Raw genomic sequence first — 25,102 nt, forward strand, 5'->3', positions numbered from 1 at the left:
TTCTTTCCTTCCTTCTTTGCTTCCTTCCTCCCTTTCTTTTTTCAAGACAGGGTTTCTCTGTGCATCCCTGGCTGTCCTGGAACTTTCTCTATAGACTACACTGGCCTTGAACACAGAGATTCACCTGCTTCTGCCTCCCAAGTGCTTGGATTAAAGGTGTGTGCCACCCCAGCCTGGAAAGACTTATTTATTTATTATTATTGTGTGCTTGCACACACCCTTGAGCATGTGTTTGCCATGTATGTGTGGATGTGTACATCCATGGCACATCCATGTGGAGGCCAGAGGACAACTTTTAGGAATTTCTTCTCTTCTTCCCCTGTAGGTTTTGGGGATTGAACTCAGGTTGTCAGACTGGCTTCAAATCCACAGATATCTGCCTGCCTCTGCTTCCTGAGTACAGGGATTATAGGCAAGTGCTGTTTGAAACATTCAGTGATTCACCAATCTGATCACAAATGATTTCTTTTTTGAGCCAGGGTTTCTCTGTGTAGCCCTGACTGTCCTGGAACTCACTCTGTAGGCCAGGCTGGCCTCAAACTGAGAGATCTACCTGCCTCTGCCTCCTGAGTGCTGGGACTAAAGACATGTGCCACCACTGCCTGGCACACAAATGAATTTTTAACAAAAAGGAGGCTTTATTCAGATATCAGTACCAAGACTACACCTGAGATTTGGGATTCTCAAGATGTAGTATGCAGCCACTTTATTTGAGGGTTTATAAATTTAAATACCATAAGATGACATTCTGGGGGTTGTGTTAGCTAGCATATATTCTGTCTATCTAGGTGATGGTTTGTATATGCTTGGGCCAGAGAGTGGCACTATCAGGAGGTGTGGCTTTATTGGAGTAGGTGTGTTATTGTGGGCATGGGCTTTAATATCCTTGTCCTAGCTGCCTGGAAGCATGTATTATGTTAGCAGCCCTCACAAGATGTAGAAGTCTCAGCTCCTCCTGCACCATGCCTGCCTGGATACTGCCATGTTCTTACCTTGATGATAATGGACTGACCTCTGAAACTTTACACCAGCCCCCATTAAATGTTGTCCTTGTAAGAGTTGGTCATGATGCCTATTGACAGAAGTAAAACCCTAACTAAGATAGAAGTTGGTACCAGAAGTGGGGGTATTTCTGTGATAGGCCTTTCCTGGAATCAGCAGAGCCATGGGTACAATCACCAATGCTAAGTAAACTGGGTACTATGGCGCTTACCTGTAACCCTAGTGCTCCGAGGGTAAAGGGAGGAGAATCAGAATTCAAGTTCATTCTCAGCTATACAGAACTCAAGGCCAGCCTACTCGAGGATACATGAAATCTCGACTCAAAAATCTGTCAAGTTTGGGCATCGTGGCTCACACTTGGAATCCCAGCATTCTAGAGATCATGGCAGGAAGATTGCCTCAAGTTTTAGAGCAACCTAGGCTATGCAGTAAATTCAAGTCAGTTTGGGCTAAAAAGTGAGACCCTGTTTTAACAAAACAAAAGATTGGAACATAAATGATGTTAAAGGATTTTTTTTATACAACACAAAAGGCATAAAAAGAACCAGAAAAGTTATATTCTTTCTTTCTTTCTTTCTTTCTTTCTTTCTTTCTTTCTTTCTTTCTTTCTTTCTTTCTTTCTTTTTTTTTTTTTTTTTGTTTTTTTGGATTTGTATTTTTCGAGACAGGGTTTCTCTGTATAGCCCTGGCTGACCTGGAGCTCACTCTGTAGACCAGGCTGGCCTTGAACTCAGAAATCCACCTGCCTCTGCCTCCCAGAGTGCTGGGATTACAGGCGTGTGCCACCACTGTCCAGAAAGAAAAGTTATATTAAAGAAGAGCTTACTGCATATTAAAAATATTTCAGAATTTTCTATACATGTACATATCTGTGTGTGAGAGTATAGGTATTTGTGTGTGTGTGTATCTCTGTGTGTATATATGTAACTGTGTGTGAGTGTATATTTGTGTGTGTGTATCTCTGTGAGTATATGTATCTCTGTGTGAGTATATATGTATTTGTGTGTATATGTGTATCTGTGTGTATATGTAGCTCAGTGAGAGTGTATATGTATCATTTTAGATCTTTGCCCCTTAAAGTGCTGGAGTCCAGCTCCATGGGATTTAGAATCAACTTGGAGACAGGTATCTGAGTTTGTCTGTGAGGGATTTTCTTGGTTGGGTTAATTGAGGTATGAGACTTTGTCCTGACTATGGGCCAAAGAGGAGAAAGATGGTTGAGCACTAGCAGTCTTTCCCCTATGTTCCCTGACTGCGTTTGTGGCCAACTGTCTCAGGCTGTTGTTGTCGTGACTTTTTTTTTTTTTTTTAAACCACAACAGAATGCGCCCTGGAGCTGCAGGACAAAACACACCCTTCCTCCTGTAAGTGACTTTTCAGGGCACTTTTCACAGCAACAAAATAAGTAACCAGTATATAAAATTGGTACAAGAAGTGGGGTAGACAGATAAAGCAATGCACAGAATGCCAAAATAGAGAGTTCAAGCAAGTTCAATGTTGTGTCAAAGATTGGACCTGTTAAAGAGAAACACACTTCCCTGCACTGCATCAATAGGGAAAGGGCTCCCAGTCAACACCCGACTCAGCAAACCTTTCAACTTGTGAAAATGTAATTTCATTTGAAAGGAGGGAACCTGAACTAAGAGAACTACTGAAGAATTTCTCTTCAAAAGCATCAGCCTGGGGATGTGTTTCCTCAGAGTCATCACACAGAGGCTGTTGCAACTGTGGCCCCTCTCCCACTAATAGGCCCTGTATGGCATCATCATCTGAGTAGTAGTGGTTTTGACAAAATGAAAGATGAAGCTGAGGGTATCATAGAATTCTGAGCTACAGTTCCCAAGAGCCACTGAGGTCAGATGATGTATGGCAGAGTTGAAATCCCTGCAAAGAGGACTTGAGAGGCCACTGTATAAAAGCTGTGGGTGAGGATGGAAAGATGGCTCAGTGGTTAAGAGCACTGACTGCTGTTCTAAAGGACCTAGGTTCAATTCCCAGCACCCACATGGCAGCTTACAGTTGTCTGTAATCCTAGTTCCAGGGGATCTGACACACAGACATACAGGCAAAACACCAATGGACATAAGAAAAGAAAAAGAAAAAAAAACCCAGAAAGCTGTCAAAATAAACCTAAGTTGCAATGGAGACCTGGAAACCTCAGGATGTTGGAGATACCAAAACCATTGGATCTACATCAAAGAAAGCTGTGTGTAGGTCATTAGGAAGGCTCAGCAGATACAGGTACTTGGGGATAAGCTTGGCAACTTGAGTTGTCCCCCGAGAACCCACATGGTGGAAGGACAGAACCAAATACTATAAGTTGTCCTCTGACTTCTACTTGTATTCTGGGACATGCACATGCTCTCCCAATAAGGTTGAGGGGTGGGAGAAGGATCCTTTCAGTTGTCACAGCAGGCAGGGAAACAAACCATGAAGAGGTGAAAACTCAGCTTAGTCTGACTTTGTCAACCTCCAGGCCATCTGATGGCAGGATGACACACATTTCAAACAGAGTACGATTTGTGAAAAGTTTTCCAGGAATCTATCATTTCAATCCAGACACACAATAATGCTTAAAGTGTGACTACACAGAAACTCCTTTGCAAAGTACATGTGACCTTAAGGGTGCTATAGATAAGAGGCCTAGAATCTGCTGTGGTCTCTGACAAAGATAGCATATAGGTCAGAAGGCTATAAAGTACATATGGCATCCCTCTAAGAATGGGTTCTAGTAACTGGGGGGCTAAAAATAAAGGTCTAGGGAGGGGGAGAGTTTGGAATAAACATTTTAGGCGAGGTCTCTGGAGCCTCCACAGATAGCAAAAAGATCGCTAAGTGGTTAAGAAAACCCACTTCCGACTTTTTGGATGGGAAAACAGGTATTTTATTTTTTTCATTGAAGACTGGCCCCTGCATGTTTAAAATTCTGTTTTCCCTAGTGATCTGTAGGCAAAAAGACCTTTGTGCCTCCAACATATAGTTAAAAATAGAAAGATAAAGGAACACTGTCTGGATGGAGTAGAGCTTGATCAGTAAAGAGGTATGCTCTGCTGGCAGCAGAGCTAGAGGGGCAGGGCTGCCTAGACTTCTAGAGTCCAGTTAAGTCCATCAAGGTGCCAAATGCCAGAATAGAACTTCAGGACTTGCTTTGGTCTGAGCAATCCTTGCTATGTCCCTATTCTTCCATTTTAAAATAGTAATGTTCATCTTGTGACCCTGTATATTGGGAAAACATAGCTCAAAAATTTAAATACATTTGTGTATGTGTGCATGCATGTGCACACATATGTATGTATGCTGCAGGTTAGCTGGCCTCCCATGCTGTGGTAGGAATGCTCAGATTACAGATGTGTCTAATTTTACATGAGGTCTGGAGATCTGAACTCAGCTCTTTGTGTCCCTGCAGCAAGAGCTTTACCCACTGAGCCATTTCCCCAGCCTCTGGCTTTATCTTAACTAGTTTTTATCTGCAACCATCTTCCTTAAATAAGGTGATATTCTCATTTCAATGAATTTTTGGAGGATAGAAATGCAATAAATAATGAGCAGAGGCAAGTTTGTATTACATACCTAGATATTGTCTCAAAAACAGGCCTATCAGCCATAATAGCCAAATCATGGATTCCCATAAGTTGGGATCAGTCAAATTAAAGAACAGCTTAACAAATCATGAATATATCTCAAAAACAAAACTAGATAAAAGCCCCAAATTTTAATCTTTCCCAACAAAAATTTATACCATATTAGATGTTCCATCACCAATAAGTGGAATGATACATAATTGTTTAGTAATAATTTTGATTAATAAATGTCCAAGTATTATGTTCTCCTAGCATCCACCTTTCTAAGGAGATGCTCATTAAAAAAAAGAGAAGGGCATGTACAGCACCATTAAACACTCCTGACCTCCTCTTTGAAATCTCTCCTTCCATTTTTTTTTAAGATTTTATTTATTTATTTTATGTATATGAGTACACTGTAACTGTCTTCAGACACACCAGAAGAGGGCACTGGATTTCATTACAGATGTTTGTTAGCCATCATGAGGTTGCTGGGATTTGAACTCAGGACCTCTGCAAGAGCAGTTAGTGCTCTTAACCTTTGAGCCAAGTCTACAGTTCTCCAGCTTTTTCATAGTCCAATCTCTGTCTCTTTAAGAAGTCAATCAAACCGGAAGTGAGAATGCTGGGACGGCCAGGTCTACGGCATGATGGGAATGGAGGGCGGGAATGAAGGCTGGGAACGTCCAATTACCTCAGGTCTAGCGCATAAATAAGAGTGCGCACGCGTACTTGGCAAGGCGTTGCGTTGCAATTGCTCAGGCGGTTCTAGTAAAGGAATTTGTCATCCTCCCCGCGGGAGACCTTGAATGCTACTGTGCATTCTCCGACTGGAGTCTCATTAGAGGTGCGTGTCCTACGGGGCTATAGAAAGCCGCTCCAGCCTGTGGGCTTGTGGGAGGGGCAACGTACCACGTGTCGAGACGGGGCGTGGCCCTCCACGTGACCGGGCGCCGCAGGTGGATCTGGGTAACCTCACGTGACAGGGCGCGTCATCTTCTGGCGGGGGCGGAGTGGAAGCCCGTCACGTGACACGCGGCGGGCTGCGCCGCAGCGGTGCCATAGCTTCCTCCGGCTCGCTCGAGTGGTGGCTCTCGCGCTCCGTTGGAGACTGAGTTCCTCCGCTGGCCCTTGGGGACAGGCTGGGGAATTCTGGTTGCGAACGGGAACGCCGGAGAGCTTGCGACTTTCAAAGGAGGGATACGCGCCTGTAGATTGTTACAACTGTGGCAAGTGGTGGAAAGTTCTCGACCCGGCTTCGCAACAGGGTTTTAAAATCCTGTTGTTTCTATGGCTGACTGGGATTGATGAAAGGCCTTTTGCGAGGGTTTTCTTTTAGCTTGGCTTACGTTTGTACAGTTTGGGAATCGGAAGAGAGCCCAGACAGGTGGTCAAAGCAACCATTCTCAACCTGTGGGTCGCGACCCCTTACAGGGTCGCGTATCAAACATTTACAATTTGTAACTAGCAAAATTACAGTTATGAAGTAGTCACGTAATAATTTTATAGTTGGGAGTTACAACATGAACCGAGTTTAGGAAGGTTGAGAATCACTGGTTTATAGGAAGACGTTAGGAAAGTCGCCTCCATAACGTCGTCCAGTTGGTCCACCTGCAAACTGGAACATAGCGTTCCAGTTGTGATGAAGCCTGAGGCTCTGAAGTGGCTTTAGGATGAGAAATTGGTTCTTGATGTTAGTTCAGGCCGAGACAGTCTCACTTGGAGAAATCAAAGCAAACATGGGTCTCAAGTCAATGACCACAAAATCAGAGATTAAGTACTGAGTCCAGCTGTCCACTTGATAGCTTCCTTCTGTGGCTTGTTCAGTCAGTCTATATCTCAACAACCTTCAATATAGTAAAGACCATAGTGCTTGTCTAAGACTTTTCTCATTGGAAGGTAGCTAATGCAGGAACAAAAAGGACAGTTAGTCCTAGTCCCAGAAGGTTGTTTGAAGGGTGTTGTTCAAATGCTCGATCTTGAAGCTATTAACATGTTAGTATGAAGGAAAACAAAACCCGAGTACCAATCCTTTATATTATGTTTTAGGAGTCATCTTAGTTTTAGATGGGAGAAGAACTCGGCATAAGCAATTAGAATGAAAGAACCTTTGGATGGTGGCTGTGACAAAGCAATGGCACAACAAGGGCTTCTGGACAGAATTAAAGAAGAACCCGATGATGCACATGTAAGCATTTTCTTTTGACGTTAAAAATGCTAAAAATTATTATTATTATTAGTCTGGAGGATTGGAAATGAATGACACTTGATGGTTTCTGGTTTATAAGTTGATATAACCCAACTGATTACTTTTTCATTCATTAGACGAATCCCTATGGAGGCTGGGGGATATATGGTTAAGTATAGAGTGCATTCCCAGCACTGTGAGTATGCAGTTCTCAGTGCTAGTTCAAAATGAATGGATCCTCCAAACTTATTCATTGGAAACTTACTTCTGCTGTGGCGTGATTGCTGGGGGGTGATTTAATGGTCTTAAGTACAGGTTCTGTCATTACCAGGAGTGACTTTGTTTTAAAAGCCAATTGGGCATTTTGCTTGCTGTCTTGTTCTTTCTTGGGTGCTCTCCTACCCTTTGTTTGCCACATTGTAATTTGACTAGAAGACTTGACTAAATGCAACCCCTGTGTCTTAGAATTCACAGCCTCCAGAGCTGTGAGAAAATTTCTTTCCTTCTAAATGGCCCTGCTGCATGGTTTTCTCTTAAAGCAAGATGAAAAGGACTAAGACAGTGCATTAATCAGGTTTTTAGTGCTTTGGATGAGGAAAGGTCATGGTAAGTGTGGTATTTGTTTTTGTTAAAGAGACAAATATAGAGGCTGGAGAGATGTCTCAGTGGTTAAGAGCACTGACTGCTCTTCCAGAGGTCCTGAGTTCAATTCCCTGCAACCACATGGTGGCTCACAACCATCTGTAATGAGATCTGATGCCCTCTTCTGGTGTGTCTGAAGAGAACAACAGTGTACTCACTTACATAAAATAAATAAATATTAAAAAAAAACCCATAATGGTAATGATGACTAGCAACACTAATAGATGGTGTAGTGTGTAGTATGTATCATATAACAGAATGTGGCGTTAATGTGATTAATATCAGTGCATGTCTCAGCGTGTGCCATTATCACGCTCACATCTGTGGCACTATTCTTACTTTACACACGAGGATGTCAGAGCTCAAAAAAGCCAAGCGTGTGTATGGATCAGTTAGTAAACATTAGCTAGGGTTCAAACCTAGATAGTAAGATTTCAGAAAACCTGCCCCTCCATATGTAGCTTGAATCAAGAAGATTAAGCAGATCAGAACCTTATGCATTTTGATTTTGATTTTAAGAGCAATGGAGATACATTATAGGGTTAATGTGTTTTTGTTTTTGAGATAGTCTCATGTAACCCAGGCTGTCCTCAGATTTACTGTGTAGCTGAGGGTGACTTTTAACTTCTGATCCTCTTTCCTTCAGTGCAGGGACAGTAATATGAAACAGATTTCAAATACAATTTGGAAAGATCATTCTAGCTATTCCATAAAGATACAGATTAAAACAATAATAATCTGTGGAGTAGAGAGTCAGTTACTTTGGCAGTAATTTTTTCCTTGAACCTTCTTTAGCAATTCTTTGTTTTATGATCTTTAGTTACTGACTTTATCATAGAAACAAAGCAATAGTAATTAAGCATAAAATAAATTAATAAGTAAAAGTAAGATGTAATGTCTCCGGACTGGAGAGATGGCTCAGCAGTTGAGAGCACTGACTGCTCTTCCGAAGGTGCTGAGTTCAAATCCCAGCAACCACATGGTGGCTTACAACCATGTGTAACAAGATCTGATGCCCTCTTCTGGAGTGTCTGAAGACAGCTATGGTTACATATAATAAATAAATAAATAAATAAATAAATCTTAAAACATTAAACAAAGATTTAATGTCTCACTCCATCTTACAGCAGGATTATTCCAGGACAGAAATGCCAGATAGGTTTTGTCTTGCTCGTGAGTTCCATGCTGTCTCTGCCAGTGAGTTGAGAAGGTTTGAAGGTGGTATTTGCAGTATGTGCAGTGAGTGAGTGGTGGAGGCCTCCAGTCTACTGATATCTCATGCTTACCTTCCCTTTAACTGGTAAATTGTTCCTCTTGCCTTATCCCCATCACCATTTGTTTGCCAAGTTATGTGGATTCTGATTTTTAAATTTATTTTGAGTCTAACTTCCATTTCTCCATTTTATTATTTTTCATGTGAAATGTCCTGCACCTGTCCTTCAGTCATATCGTCCTTCAAATACCGATCACTGGTGCCATTGCATTCTATTTAAAAATTTACTTATTTACTTTTTTTTTTTTTTCCCTCGAGACAGGGTTTCTCTGTGTAGCCCTGGCTGGAACTTACTCTGTAGATCAGGCTGGCTTCAAACTCAGAAATCCGTCTGCATCTGCCTCCCAAGTGCTGGGATTAAAGGCGTGCGCCGCCACCACCGCCCGGTTACTTATTTACTTTTATTTTATGTACATTGGTGTTCTGCCTGCTTATGTGTGTATGTGTGAGGGTGTCAGATCCCATGGAAATGGAAGTTATAGACAGTTGGGAGCTGTCATGCAGGTGCTAGGAATTGAACCCATGTCCCTTGAAAGAGGAGCCAGTGCTCTTAACCACTGAGCCACATCTCCAACCCTCAGATTTTTCTTTCATTTATAAAATTTTAAGTTTATTTTATATGCTTTATTTTTTAATTTTAATACTGTTTTTAATTTGTGTGTGTGTGTGTGTGTGTGTATTTATGTGTGGGCTATATGAGTTTGAGTGCTCTGGAGTTAAGAGGAGGCCGGGCAGTGGTGGCGCACACCTTTGATCCCAGCACTTGGGAGGCAGAGGCCGGCGGATTTCTGAGTTCAAGGCCAGCCTGGTCTACAAAGTGAGTTCCAGGACAGCCAAGGCTACACAGAGAACCCTGTTTCAAAAAAAAAAAAAAAATAAAAAAAAAATAAAAAAATGAAAAAATAAAAAAACCAAGCCAAACCAAAACAAAAATAACAACAACAAAAAAGATTCCATAACCTTGCTAAATAGGACTACCAACTGCATGAATCTCTGTGATACATGTTCCCTTCAAAGCCCCAGCCCACAAAGGTGAACATTGATTTCCAGATAGTGGTGCTTTGTGTGGAGGTTTTGGAACCTTGAGGAGGTGTGGCCTAGATGAAGAAATAGGTTGCTTGTGGACAGGTTTTAAAGATTATATAGCTTGTTGTACTTCCTGATCTCCAATACAGATGCTCCTGATGGAATCTCAGTTGGCATTCCTCCCTATCATGAAGAACACTCTATCCTTGTGAACCAATATAAGTATCTTTTCTCTTACCTCTGCCAGCTGTTTTGCCACAGCAAGGAGGAAAGTGCTGTAGGTACGGATGTAATTCATAGGGTCATAAATCACAAACAAAGGGATAAGCCAGATGTGGTGGCTATGCTTTTAATCCCAGTACTTAAGACAGAAGCAGGCAGATCTCTTTGAGTTCAGGGGGAATTGGCAAGGTGGGAAAAGTATGAAATTGTCACAAAAATTAAAAAAAAAATTAACATGTATGCACGTTTTGCCTGTATATGTGTAAACGCACCACACGTGTATATATCTGGTGCCTACAGAGTCCAGAAGAGGGCCTAGGGCCTGGAACTGGAGTTAGAAATGGCTGCCTGTATGGAGGTGGACTTGAACTCTGGGTCTTCTGGAAAATCAGCAAGTATTGTTAAGCATTGATCCATCTCTCTAGACCCAGTAAATTTCTTTTAAATACTTTAAAATATTTTTCTTTATTTCTGTATAAAAAGGTTTATTTGTATTTTTAATGTGTGTGCATGTAGGTATGTCCATATTTGTGGTATGCTGGGGGTCTAGCTGTGGGTTCTAGGCATCTGCTTCCTCCCTCTCAGTGTTCAGACACCTCTGTACATCCAGGCTAGAAGGATGAAGAGGAGTTCTGGAATGGGTGGGGTTCCACTGGAGGTCCAGCTGGGAGTGAGTGCAGTGTGTGAAGGGGGGGAGGGGGGGCCTTCTCTGAGGATTTTAGTGTTGCTCTTTATGAGGAAGGCCTTTGATGGCCTTCAATGAAACACTCTCTTAGCTGATCTTAGCTTGTGTGCATACCTTTATTCAGGGGTGAACCCAGGGTATATATGGGCCTTGGAGAGTAGGGAGGAATTTTCAGGTAAATGAAAATCATTGGCCAGAGTTTAAAGTTCTGTGAATGTCCCATTGTATGGAGAGGCATTTTAGGAATCCCTGGCACTTGCTTGGCAGATTTTTATTGGGGGGAAAAGAGGAAGTTTGTATGTCTGCCAAGGAATACTCAACTTCCCCCAGGTAGAGGGTATGGGGAGTTGGGATTCCCAGACAAGGTCATGGAAGAGGAAGCCTGCTGCTAAAGGGAGTCCTCCATTTTACACCAAGCTCAGGTGAGCTATCTGGTCATGGTAGACTTCAACCTTAATTAAGGATATTTGTTATACATTTGAGTGTAGGTGTCTGTGAAAACCAGAAGTGCAGATTCCGCAGAACCTGGAGTTACATGCAGTTGTGAACTGTCTTATGTGGGTTTTGGGAATAGAGCTCAGGTCATCTACAATTCCTAAGACCATCTCTGGCCCGAGAACAAATTAAAAAAGCAAAGTAGTGATGAGGACTAGAAAGATGGCAGAACACTTAAGGGCACTGTTCTTACAGAGAACCCAGGCTTGATTTCCAGCAGCCACATGGTTGTTCAAAACTGTAATTTCAGTTTTAGAAGATTCAACACACTTTTCTGACCAATGTGGGTGCCAGGCACATATGTGGTGTACAGACACACTTGCAGGCAGAATACACATACAAGTAAAATACGTAGATTTGAAAAAAGGAGAAGTGGTGAAAGGAGGAAATCAAGGATGTTGGCATTATTGGCTGTGTTAGGTGTACCTGAATACTACATAGTGAACAGACGGAAAAAGCAGCCATTAGCTTAACAACTGGGAAATGATAGGCTGTTTTAGAATTGTCTTAATTAGGAGCATTGAATTCAAGAGGGAATCAAAGTGAGACCAGAGAGAAAGAATGAAGTACCTGTTTTTAACATTCTGTGTATCTATATGATTTGTGAGTGTGGACTTACATGTACCATGGCAGGTGTGTGGAGGTCAGATGGCAGCTTTCCTGGGTTGATTCTTCCAGTTGGGGTCAGTGGGTGGCTCAGGTCATCAGTTCTGCACAGCAAGTGCCATTTTCCTTTGAACACCAGCCCGAGAATGAGGTTCTTGTAAAGTTTGATAGAAGTAAAAAGGGAGACTAATAATAGGTTCTAATATGCCTTCACTGACATATGAATAGAGAGGAAGGAGCCTAGAGAGAAGTGGAAGGTAAGGGGACTGATGGAGGGAAAGGAGTCCTGAGCATGTAGTCACCGGTGCCTTTTCCTGTGAGGCGAGACAACAGTTGGTTAAGTGGTTTGGAGGGGAGGGGAGAATAAAGATGGTTGCTTGTTTTCTCTTGGCGAATTGAAACCAGTGAACAAGAAACATTGGAACTGCAAGCAATGAAAGTTTAAAACTCAAGAAATAAGGTGTGAGGATGCATACCTTTAACCCAGACAAGGATAGGTGGGTCTCTAGAAGTTGACACCAGCCCTGTCTACATAGAGAGCTCCAGGCCAGCCAAGGCTAGTGAGACCCTGTCGCTACAAAACAAAACAAAAACCCAACCAACCAAATGAACCTTGTCACTACCCCTGGCCCTCCCCACTTAAACAAAACAAGACAAAACTCCAGGGACCTGTATGTAAAGCATTAGATAATATTACAGGTTAAGACAGCATAATTTTATAATTTTTAAATCTTAAGCATTCCTTCTGGTACATGGAGAAGGTGACTGGTGTTTTTATTCCTCTGTATGTGTCAGTAATAGTTTGATAAATATTAGCCTGAAACTAGCTAAGAATGACCTCATCCTCCTGCCTCTTCCTCTTGACAGCTGAGATTATCATCATACCTACATTGTGTGATGATAGGAACCAAGGCACGCACCCCATCAGCTGAGCTAAATCCCACATCTGATGCCCCTCCCCCCAAAAGAAACCTTTCGGGTTTTGAAATCTATCAGGTCATTCAGCAAGAAAAAAAAATGAGGTAATTGACTTCAGCATGAAGATAGTTTCATATTAACAATTTTGTTGTTTAAGGCTTATATATTCTAAGTTTTTTTTTTTTTTTTCATTTGTGTTTTTGAGACTGAGTCTCACCCTTTACAACATACCTTGGTTTGGAACTCACTATATATGCCAGACTGGCCAACAACTTGTATCTTTTTTCTTAGTTTCCCCAAGTATTGAGTTTAATAGACTAAACCAACACAGCCAGCTTCATTTTCTAACATTTAAAATAAAAGTGTTAAGGATAAAACTGATTTAGCTTATAATAATACTTAAAATTTTTATGTGTGTGGATGCCCTGGAGCTGGAGTTACAGGCAAAGCTACCCTGTGCTAGTGCTGGGAACCTAATTCTGGCCCTCTAGAAGAGAAGGAAATCTTTTTTTTTTTTTTTTTTTTTTTTTTTTTTTTTTTTTTTTTTTTTTTGGTGGTTTTTCAAGACAGGGTTTCTCTGTGTCCTGGAACTCAGTCTGTAGACCAGGTTGGCCTCAAACTCAGAAATCCGCCTGCTTCTGCCTCCCAGTGCATCACCACTGCCCGGCACAAGGAAACATTCTTAACTGATGAGCCATTTCTCCAGCCCCTGTTGTCATGACTTTATATATAATAAGCAGATTGCATTGAAATTTTTGTATCTCGGTGACTATTAATAGATGTGACAAATTGTAAATATATTGGCTAAATTGGCTATTTTAGGGCCTAAGACCTTAGCTCAGTTGGTAGAATATGTTTGCCTAAAATGAACAAAATCTTGGGTTCAGTCCAGCATTGCATTAACCAGGTGTGGTAGATCAATCTTATAATACTGGGTGGAGCCTGAAGGATCAGAAATTGAAGGTCAGCCTAGGCACAGGAGGTTGTCTCAGAGGGAAAAGCCAATCACTAATTAAGATATAAACTTTGTGCTACTCACGTCTAATCTTATGTACCACACTCTTGTGATAAGAGAGTGATACTTAATTATATTAAGTAGTGTGCAGGTACTTGTGCAGGTACATCAATCTGAGATTAGATTTCCAGTATCCACCTAGAAAGCTGAAATATCATCCTACCGTATATGAAATACCCCATTGCTAGAAGTCACTAGAAGCTGCTCAGGTCAGGGCTGAATGGGCTTCCTACGAGCATCTTATTCAGACGCCCTTGGAGAGAGAGAGAGCTACTGTGGTCAGCTGTTGCAGTGGCAGAGGGATCTGGTCAGGAAATCAGTTACAGATCATTGATGTCTTACTGGGTGCTAGAATGTAAATTTAGGTATTTATTGTTGGGTAACTTGAATTCATGGATTTTTTTTAAAAATCACTGTTCAGATGTCACTATTTGTTGGATTCACTTGTTGGATTCACATCTGAATTGATTGAAGTAAAACCGGACAATGGTTTGTGCATTTGTAATAACCGATGTATTATTTACAATAAAAATTTATGTAACAAATTTAAAAAGTTGAGCATAAGGCTTGAATAAGGTGGGGCGTGACTGAGGGTTCCTGACATTGGCCCTGCCATCTACACACATGCGCACGTGTTCACTCCACACACGCACTGCATAGACACACAGAGAAGCAGTGTTCAGGGTTTGAGTAGCTACATATTCATCTATCAAGATTACTTTTTTGTTTGTTTGTTTTGTTTTGTTTTTGTTTTTTTAGAAACATGGTTTCTCTGTGTAGTCCTGGCTGTCCTGGAACTCACTCTGTAGACCAGGCTGGCCTCGAACTCAGAAATCCGCCTGCCTCTGCCTCTCAAGTGCTGGGGTTACAGGCGTGCGCCACCACCGCCCGGCGTCAAGATTACTTTTGAAAAATAGATATAACTGCAAGTATTTTAATTTTGAAAGATGGACTTTGTAAAGATTGTATTTGTTATAATAATTCTGATTTTTGAGGTATTTGTGATGGTGGCAGTGATTAGGTTGTATAGAAAATGCACGTGGCAGCATCAGATGTTTAATTGAACTTCTAGTTTATTCATGCATATGTATTTATTTCTGTCCTTCTTCCCTCTCTTGTTTTTAAGGAATATGGACCTCAAGAAAGTGAACTAAAAATCAGTGCTGTGTTTTCAGCCAGTGACACTTCTCTTGGTAAGAAAGAAGAAGAGCTAAGTTTGTTACAGTTGGTATTGTTTAGTAGAACTGAGGGAAGCTCCTCTTCCCGTAAGTCTCTTTCCTCCTTTAGAGTATATCTTTCAGTGTGGGAGCTGATTATCATTGGTCTTTTAAAAACTGAAAGACATTAAGATTATATCAGAGATCTGGAAGGTTAACCTCAGATGGCTATGAGATTCAGAGCAATGACTGCTCTTCCACAGGTCCTGAGTTCATGTTCCAGCAACCACATGGTGGCTCACAACCATCTGTAATGAGAATCCAATATCTTCTTCTGGTGTGTCTGAAGACAGTGGTAGTGTATTCATATACATAAATCAATAAATCTTTTTTAAACAAGATTTTAGAGTACACTATAGCTATCTTCTGACACACCAGAAGAGGGCATCAGATCCCATTACAGATGGTTGTGAGCTACCAAATGGTTGCTGGGACTTGAACTCAGGACCTCTGGAAGAACAGTCAGTGCTCTTAACCTCTGAGCCATCTCTCAAACCCTCAGTAAATCTTTTTTTAAAAAGAAGTAAATATCAGAAAGGGACACATGTATTAAAGAAATATCTGTTTTATAAAATTTGTGCTTCTAGCTTAGTGTGGTAGAGCATGCCTTTAATCATAGCATTCAGCAAGCTGATGCAGGAGGATCTCTGGGTTCAGGCCAGGTCTACAAAGTGTATTCTGGACAGCCAGGGCTACACAGAGAAACCCTGTCTTGAAAAGAAAATGAGCAGGGTGGTGTTGGCTCACACCTTTAATCCCTGTACTTGGGAGGCAGAGGCAGGTGGATTTCTGAGTTCGAGGCCAGCCTGGTCTAGAGTGAGTTCCTGGACAGCCAGGTCTACACAGAGAAACCCTGTCTCGAAAAACAAACAAACAAACCAAAAAACAAAACAAAAAAAAGAAAATGAAATGAAACAAAAACCAGCTGAACAAAACCCCTTCTGTTTCTCTTAAGTTATACATGCACAAATGTGTACAAATGTGTGAAAGTGGTGCATACTTGTAATCACCATAGTTATGAGTTTGAGACAGGAGGATTGTAAGTTTGAGGCCATTCTGGGTAATATATAGCGATACTATAACCAAAAACAAACAAACAAACAAAAAACAAAAAGAAAAGAAAAGATCTTGTCCCACATATCTGTATATGAGAACTAGTTTTAAACTAAAACATGATACTTACTGAGGTTTGTGGTAAGAAAGAGTTGAAATGCCTTGTTTTGGAGAGTAGTTATTACTTTCTTTCTATAGTGGCTTTCAACACTGACAAGTAAAGTTTTTACCTTGAAAAGAAAATATGTGCATTAGTGAGACTGAAATTGCTCTCTTCTCTGTTTTTGTTTGTTTGTTTGTTTTTGTCTTGTCTTGCTAGGCTTTCAGGTCGGTCTACCGACATCTGGCCCGAGGACATCATTTCCTGCAGTTCCAGCTGCTCAAGTGTTTTGTTTTGGTTGTAAAAAATTGCTTCCTAAGGGGCAGCCTACATACCGTAAGGCAGGCTCTGCCCAGCTCTTCTGCTCCATGGGATGCGTCATCCGATTCTCCTCAGCTGTCTGCCTGCCACCTCTTCCCAAGAGAACCTGCGCTCACTGCTCCAAGTACAGTTCCTAAGCTTCCACTCCAGTTCCCTTCCATTTCTTAGTTAAGGTCTCTCTGTAGCCCTGGCTGTCCTAGTATTCTGTGTAGATCAGGCTAGCCCTGAACTCACAGAGATCCTGTCTTTGCCTCAAGTGCTGGGATTAAGGTGTGTGCCATCATGCCTGGCTTCCATGCTTTACTGCTTCAAATGTCCATTTTAGCTCAGACTACTGCCACTTTTAGTCTCTTCAGCATTTTTCTAAGGAAATTTCTTTTTAGTTAGTGTAGGAATTTGGAATTACTCTAAAGGTTTCAACATTAAACAGGTGACCTGTATTAGAAGTGTTGTCTAAACCAGTTTTCTCTCTCTTTTAGCTTAAAATTTACTATGAAATGAAATAAACAGTTGGTGAGAATTGTAATTCATTAGTTCTGTAATTGTGGATAGACACTACTTAAAATATTCACCAGCTCTCTAAAGTAATTGAGGAACAGAAAACAATATTGTCTCTCAGTAGGGTATAAAATTATTTAAATCTTTAGAAAGTGGTAGCTCAATGGTGACAGAAATAGCCTCTGTTCTTATGACTCTCTGGGCTCTTTTTGGGGTCCTTGTTGCTTTTCAGTAATGCTTTGCTGCAGAGGTGAGGAAACATCAACCTCACATGAGCACGGGACATTTGCTGAAGAGACGTTTTTGCCTATCTTTGTGGTGGTTTATTTCTGTGAATGTAGTGTGAAACTTCTAGTTTTTCCACCGTTTCATCCTCTGGAACCAATGGAATCTTAGTCAGTGGTCATTCCATAGCTCCAGACCTTGACACACATGACCTCTTTTAAGACATTTGTGCAGTTGCCTGGCAGTGGTGGTGCATGCCTTTAATCCCAGCACTTGGGAGGCAGAGGCAGGTGGATTTCTGAGTTTGAGGCTATTCTAGATGGAGTGAGTTTCAGGATAGACAGGTCTACATAGAGAAACCCTGTCTTAAAAAAAAAACTATAAAGAAAGAAGTAAAGAAAGGAAATAAACAAAGGAAAGAAAGAAAGGAAAGAAAGAGGGAAAGAAGGAAGGGAAAGAAAGAAAGAAAGAAAGAAAGAAAGAAAGAAAGAAAGAAAGAAAGAAAGAAAAGAAAGGAAGAGAAAGAAAAGCTTGGTTTTAAAGCTGGGTTCAGCTGTAGAACACTTGCTTGGCATGCTAGAGGCTCTGGGTCCATTGCCAGTGCCACAGGAGGTGGTTTTAGAATAGAGATTCTATCACTTACACACCTTGGCTAGACATTTTAACTTTATTTTTTGAGGCAGAGTATCCCGTTGATATTTTAACTTTCCTAAACATCAGCTTTTCATTAGGTACTACTTAATTCCTAGAATTTTAATGAGGCAGCATTAAGTTATAATTTAGATTATAAACGCTTAATAAATGGGATCTTATTAATAAAGACTTTAAGTAATTGTGTATTCATAATTATAATTAGGTAATAATTTTGTGCATGGTATTATCTTAATTTTTATGTATATGAGTGTTTTGCTTGCATGCATATCTGTGCACCACATGTATGTCTGGTGCCAGAGGAGCCAAAGAATGCTTCACATCCCCTGGAACTGGAGTTACAGATGGTTGTGAGTTGCCACGTGGGCACAAGAATCAAACCTGGATCTTCTGTGACAGCATCCCGTGCTTTTAACCCATGAGCCATTTCTTAGTACCAGTGTTTTGTTTGTTTTTGAGACAAAGCCTCTTGTAGCCCAGACTGGCCTTGAGCTGACTTGTATAGTTAACCTTGAAACTGAGATCCTCATTGCCCCTGCCTCACAAGTACTAGAATTATAGACAAGTGCCATTACATCCAGCTAAATATAATATATTTCTGTTTTTAGTGAAAAAAACACTCTTCAAAATCACTACTTGATCTGGATGCAAGCATATCCACTTATTTCCAAGATTTCATGGTTGGTTGGTTGGTTCAAAAATGTTTTTATATTTATTTTGTATGTTTTGTTTGTCTGTCTGTCTCTCTTTGTATATACATGTGTATGTGCAAACACCATGCATTTACACACAAGATCAGAAAACAACTTGTGGGAGTTGGCTCTACTGTGAGGCTCTATAGTTCATCTCAGGTTATCAGGCTTGGTATAAGCATCTCTGCTAGCTGAGAGGACTCACAAGATTCTTATGACTGTTTTGTGAGACGGTGTCAGACATAGCTGTTTGGGACTAACCTTGAACTATGTTTTTAAATGATTTTTTTTTTTAAAAGATTTATTTATTTTATGTGAGTATGTTTTTGCTGTCTTCAGATACACCAGAAGAGGGCATCTGATCCCATTATAGATGGTTGTGAGCCACCATGTGGTTGCTAGGAATTGAACTCAGGACCTCTGGAAGAGCAGTCAGTACTCTTAACCACTGAGCCATCTCTCCAGCCCCTGACCTTGAACTCTCAAGTGCTATGTATAGCACTGGACCCCGTAGAAGCATATATATTTTTAAGTTTAGGTGAATTTAGAAAATTTAGATTATTTTTATTTTCCTTTCATGGCTTACCATGCAGTAGTTATGAATATAGAGGTATGTGGGCTGGGGAGATGGCTCAAAAATGAAGAGCTTGCTATACAAGAATGGGGACATAAATGTGATCCCTAACACCCACATAAAATGCTGGGCATACTGCTGGGCACAGTAGTTCACACCTTTAATCCCAGCATTTGGGGAAGGGCAGACGTGGATGAGTCTATGACTTGAGGCCAGCCTAGCTCACATAGTGTGTTTCAGGCCAGTGAGATCTTACTTAAAAATTTTAAAATGCTGGGCATAGTGGTGAGTGTTTGCAATGCCAGCACTGGGAGGTGAACACATGAAGGGCTCTCATGACCAGGCAGCATGTGGTAATTAGAGAGCCTCAGGTCCCACCCAGTTAAAGATCTTCTCATGAAAAACAAGTTGATGCTGCCTGAGGAGGGATGACTCTGGCCTCTGCACACATGCACCTGCGCGTAGACACACGTAACATTTTAGAAAGTGTAGGCTGATAGAATAATGAACTCTGGACTCTCTGGATTTGAATTGTGGTGTCAGTTGACTGTGCGAGGTAATTTAACCTCACTTAATCACTTTGTTTGAAAGTGGAAATGATAGTAATACTTCCATCAAGTATTTTCTTGATATTTAATTCCTGGCATACACTCATAATTCAGTGTATTTATATATGTAATACTGCAGTCGTCATTATTATGTTGTCCTCCCTCCTCTAGAGTTTCTTTCTTTCTTTCTTTCTTTCTTTCTTTCTTTCTTTCTTTCTTTCTTTCTTTCTTTCTTTCTTTCTTCCTTCCTTCCTTCCTTCCTTCCTTCCTTCCTTCCTTCCTTCCCTCCTTCCCTCCCTCTTTCCTTCCTTTCCTTCCTTCCTTCCTTCCTTCCTTCCTTCCTTCCTTCCTTCCTTCCTTTCTTTCTTTCTTTCTTTTTTTTTTTTTTTTTTGGTTTTTCAAGACAGGGTTTCTCTGTGTAGCCCTGGCTGTCCTAGAACTCACTCTGTAGACCAGACTGGCCTTGAACTCAGAAATCCGCCTGCCTCTGCCTCCCAAGTGCTGGGATTACAGGCGTGCGCCACCACCGCCCGGCTTCCTCTAGAGTTTCTACTTGAATGTTTCCATCAATTTTTATACTCACGAGAAGAATGACAATATTTAGCCTCTATCTTACTGGATGTTGCATTCAATGCTTATTGCAATAATTCGCTCTTATAAAATGGCTCTAGAAAACTCACAGAACTGCTAAGTTATTTGTGTTGTGTTCTCTTGGGATAATCTTTTGTGCAGTGTGTAAAGGTTGTATTTCTGTACTGGCAGAGATTTGAGTACAGACTGGACTTTGGTATTGTTATTTTTATGAAGCATCACCTGTCTCAGTGTTCTGTAAACATCTTTTCCATGGCCTTCTGATTTGTTAGAAAAACAGCTGAATAGCTTATAGCAGACCAGGAGAGGAAGGTGGGACATCTGGAAGTGATAGGAATTCTGGGAAAGAGTTAGAGGGGGGAGATTGGTTGGCCAGACACGGAGGAATGAACAGGTGCTTGGGACTAAAGGAGAGGTAGCTAGTGGGCCAAGTGTCAGAACTTAGAGTACATGGGTAAGGTAAGGAGCTATAGGGCCTAAGCTAAGACCCTAGCTATAATAAATAATAAATGTCTCTATGTCATTACTTGGGAGGTTGGTGGGTCAGAGAGCCCAGTGGTAGTATTCTTTCTGACATTTAGAGCTAAACTTTATATAGCGTGCTAATATTTACATTAATCTCTTCATAGTTCATCTTGAAATTTTTAATTAAAAATTATTTTATAATTTTAGTCATGATTCTACTATTGACAGTTGTTGAATAGAGGACTTGTGCCTGTGGTCTTGGATTGTAGAATATGTACTGTCTTATAGATTCCAGCAGAGAGCAGGAATTTTATTTTTGTTAAAAAATAATTCTTGTACAGATGCACACATTAGATATTACTTCACAGTGAGGTAATAGGGGTAATAATTGCTTCCCTCATAATCATCTAACTGAGAAGTAAGTGAACTAATCATCAAAGGAATGTTTCAAATGATTTACGCAGGTGTTTTCTGCTGTGCAATAGTTACTCCTAGTAAAATAGCATTTTAGCTTCCAGAGAGGAAGAAGGTAGACTCATTGCATATTTGTCTTTGTTATTTGTTTTTAGAGACATTTTAAATCCGATGGATGTGATTACAACTCAGTTTGAAAATTCCTCTCTCTGCAAAGATTTCTGCAGCCAGTCATGCCTATTTTCTTATGAGCTAAAGAAGCCTGTTGTTACCATATATACCAGTGGCATCTCTGCTAAGTGCAGTATGTGCCAGAAGGGCACTGATGTAAGTACGTTACATTTCACTTTCATTGCAATTCTACTCAAGAGATGGTCTCTCTCTCTCTCTCTCTCTCTCCCTCTCTCTCTCTCTCTTCCTTTTAATTTCTCTATCCATTTTTCTTAATCCCTCACCCCCTTCAGTGTTTTGCTATGTATTCCAGACTGGTCTCAACCTTGAGTTGGTCTTCCTGTTTTAGTCTCCCAAGTGCAAAGATTATAATGCCACCATTCCTAGCTAAAAATCAAAGATTTTTTTTTTTAAAAAAAAAAAGTGGCTCTGTTTATTTGTATGTGCGTATCTGTATTTTGTCCTAGAGTCGATTTGAAATTAAATATCAAAGCCAGGCGTGGTGGCATACAACATTAATCTCAGCATTTGGGAGGGAGAAGCAGGTGGGTCTTTGAGTTCCAGGACACTGGACTACATAATAAAAACCTGTCTTGAACAAAAGTAAAAAGAAGGAGGTGGATAAAGAGGAATAAGAAAAGGAGGAAGAGGAGGAGGAGGAGGAAAGATAGATGATAGATGATTGGATGGATGAAAGTGTGATACGGGTCTTTGAAGTTATGCTTATTTTTAAAACTTCACGTAACAGCCTCACTGAACTGTTGTGAGAACTGTGGGAGCTGTGGTTAGAGGAGCTGTCCCAGTCAGGGTTTCTTTCTTTTCTTCTTTTTTTTTCAAGACAGGGTTTCTCTGTGTAGCCCTGACTGTCGTGGAACTCACTCTGTAGACCAGGGTGGCCTTGAACTCAGAAATCCGTCTGCCTCTGCCTCCCAAGTGCTGGGATTAAAGGCGTGCACCACGTGCCAGGCCCCCAATCAGGGTTTCTTTTCCTGCAAAAACATCATGACCTAGAAGCAAGTTGGGGAGGAAAGGGTTTATTCAGCTTACACTTCTACTCTGCTGTTCTTCACTAATGGAGGTCAGGACTGGAACTCAAGCAGGTCAGGAAGCAGGAGCTGACGCAGAGGCCATGGAGGGATGTTACTGGCTTACTCAGCCCGCTTTCTTATAAAACCCAGGACTACCTCCAGCCCAGAGATGGTACCACCCACAAGGGGCCCTCCCACCCTCGATCACTAATTGAGAAAATGTCACACAGCTGGATCTCATGGAAGCATTTCCTCAAGGGAGGCTCCTTTCTCTGTGATAACTCCAGCTTGTGTCAAGTTGACACACAAAACCAGCTAGTACAATTGACCGACCCCTGGTCTACTTGTTAACTTGACACACAAACACATCACTATTAAGCCTCAACCCTTACTTTCTTTCTTCTTTTTTTTTTTTATAAAAAATTTATTTATTATATATAAGTGTACTGTAGCTGTTTTCAAACACACCAGAAGGAAGGCATCAGGTCTCATTACAGATGGTTGTAAGCCACCATGTGGTTGCTGGGATTTGAACTCGGGACCTTTGGAAGAGCAGTCAGTGCTCTTAACCACTGAACCATCTCTCCAGCCCCAACCCTTACTTTCTTATTCATCCCCAAGATCTAAATAACTTTAAAAGGCCCTCAGTCTTTGCAAATTCTTAAAATTTTCAATCTCTTTAAAATATCCAATCTCTTTTAAAATTCAAAATCTTTTTATAATTAAAAGTCTCTAACTGTGGGCTCCACTAAAATACTTTCTTCCTTCAAAAGGGAAAAGTATCAGGCCACAGTCACAATCAAAAGCAAAATCAAACACCAACTGTCCAATGTCTGGGATCCACTCATGATCTTCTGGATTCCTCCAAGGGCTTGAGTCACTTCTCCAGCTCTGCCCTTTGTAGCACCCACCTTGTCTTCTAGGCTCCAGATGCCTGTACTCCACTGCTGCTGCTGTTCTTGGTGGTCATTCATGATACTGGCATCTCCAAAACACTGCTGTCTTCCACTGTAACTGGGCTTCACCAATAGCCTCTCATAGGCTCTCTTCATGGTGCCAAGCCTCAACTCCTTTGAATGACCCCTCAACTCCTTTGAATGACCCTTCAAGTCCTAGGACATCAATTGCCACTGAGACTACACCTTCATCAATGGCCTTCCATGACCTCTCACAGTGCCAAGCCTCAGCTGCTCTTCAGGACCCCTTCATGCCTTGAACCAGTACCACCTGGGTGTCTCTTACACATTACCAAGTCCAGACACAGCACAAGGTACAACCTTAGCTATCTCTGGAACACAGCCTCTGTGCTCTTAGAAAATACCTCCCAAGCCGGGCGGTGGTGGTGCATGCCTGTAATCCCAGCACTCTGGGAGGCAGAGGCAGGCGGATTTCTGAGTTCAAGGCCAGCCTGGCCTACAGAGTGAGCTCCAGGACAGCCAGGGCTACACAGTGAAACCTTGCCGCGAAAAAACCAAATCCAAAAAAAACAAAACAAAACAAAAAAAAAAAACAAACAAACAAAACAGAAAATACTTTCCAGAAGATTTCACCTCAATGATGCTGGTCTCTTCTTAATCACTGCTAATGTCTTAGCTCCAGCTAACCAGCAATGCAAATTTTTCACTTTAGTAGTTCTGGTATCTTGTTGATCACAGATGATTCTTCAGCCCCTGCTAACCAAAACCACAGAATCTTCAAAATCAAAATAGCAACGGCCCTGATAAGAGTTGTTAATCTTCCCTCTGAAATTTCACAAGCCAGGCCTCCATCTTCTGTACTGTTCTCAACATTTTCTTCCAAGATCCTACATAACATCCCACAGAGCTCTTAACACCAAATGGATCTTCTAGCCCACAGTTCCAAAGTCCTTCCATGGTCCTCCCCAAAACATGGTCAGCCTATCACAGGAATACCCACTATGCTGGTACCAATTTGTCTTAGAGTTTCTATTCCTGCACAAACATCATGACCAAGAAGCAAGGTGCGGAGGAAAGCATTTATTCAGCTTACTTTTCTACATTGCTGTTTATCACTAAAGGAAGTCAGGACTGGAACTCAAGCAGGTCAGGAATCAGGAGCTGAGGCAGAGGCCATGGAGGGATGTTCCTTACTGGCTTGCTTCCCTGGCTTGTTCAACTTGCTTTCTTATAGAACCCAGGACTACCACCAGCCCAGGCATGGCACCACCCACAAGTGATCCCACCCACGATCACTAATTGAGAAAATGCCCCACAGCTGGATCTCATGGAGGTATTTCCTCAAGGGAGGCTCCTTTCTCTGTGATAACTCCAGCTCGTGTCAAGTTGACACAAAACCAGGCAGTACAGGGGTTCTGGCCTGTTCCTGTCAGGTTTACTTCAGCACACATCCTGTGTACAAGCCATGTGGATTTCTGCTGCTGAGTATGCAGGCTTTCCCCTGAGCTGGCTGTGCAAGGGTGGACTGCAGAATGAAAGCAGGAATTTCTCCATGGTCGTCCTGATGTGATTTTCTCTCCAGGGAAGTGGGAGAGACTGCATGTAGGGATGCACTCGAGTAGGGATGGTTGTAGAGTGACATGACTAAGATGAGATAGGCCACTTTTACAGTTTTTATCCATGGTTCAGAACTTAAGAGATGTAACTTCGTGATTTGTTGTATGAAATATTGATAGTAAAAACTTCTTATAGATAAACTGTGAGCAAGAGTTAACCCCCCCCCCAAAAAAAAAACCAAAAAGAAAAAAAACTGATTGAGAAAGTAAAGGAAACATTTTTTTTTTCCACAAAGCATTTTTGTTGATCTACTGGGAGTTTCTCATCATATTCCCCAATCACAATCCCTTCCCAATCCTTCCATTTCTGCCCCCTTTGTGATCTCCCTCCACCAAAGGGGAAAAAAAGATAAAAATAAAGGAAAAGAAAAGGAAAAAAGAGTTCACTT

General features: G+C 41.3%; 1 protein-coding gene across 5 annotated transcripts in view; it reads left to right on the forward strand.

The window, feature by feature from the left end:
* Positions 1-5,276: 5,276 nt before the first annotated feature.
* The window catches only part of Zmym6 (zinc finger MYM-type containing 6), a 48,294-nt gene continuing 28,468 nt past the window's right edge, over positions 5,277-25,102 (forward strand). Inside the window, exons 1-5 of one of the 5 annotated variants that reach the window (XM_052177405.1) lie at positions 5,277-5,409; positions 6,612-6,750; positions 14,759-14,825; positions 16,222-16,447; positions 21,137-21,308. In XM_052177405.1, coding sequence (XP_052033365.1) covers positions 6,661-6,750; positions 14,759-14,825; positions 16,222-16,447; positions 21,137-21,308 — 555 coding nt within the window. In that variant the 5' untranslated portion in view covers positions 5,277-5,409; positions 6,612-6,660. Of the gene's footprint in view, positions 5,410-5,577; positions 5,792-6,611; positions 6,751-14,758; positions 14,826-16,221; positions 16,448-18,305; positions 18,378-21,136; positions 21,313-25,102 lie in introns of those variants that run through there. The other 4 variants (XM_052177403.1, XM_052177407.1, XM_052177406.1 and 1 more) reach the window with 4 other exon arrangements.

Source organism: Apodemus sylvaticus, chromosome 3 (assembly GCF_947179515.1).
Source record: "Apodemus sylvaticus chromosome 3, mApoSyl1.1, whole genome shotgun sequence".
NCBI classification, from domain to species: domain Eukaryota; kingdom Metazoa; phylum Chordata; class Mammalia; order Rodentia; family Muridae; genus Apodemus; species Apodemus sylvaticus.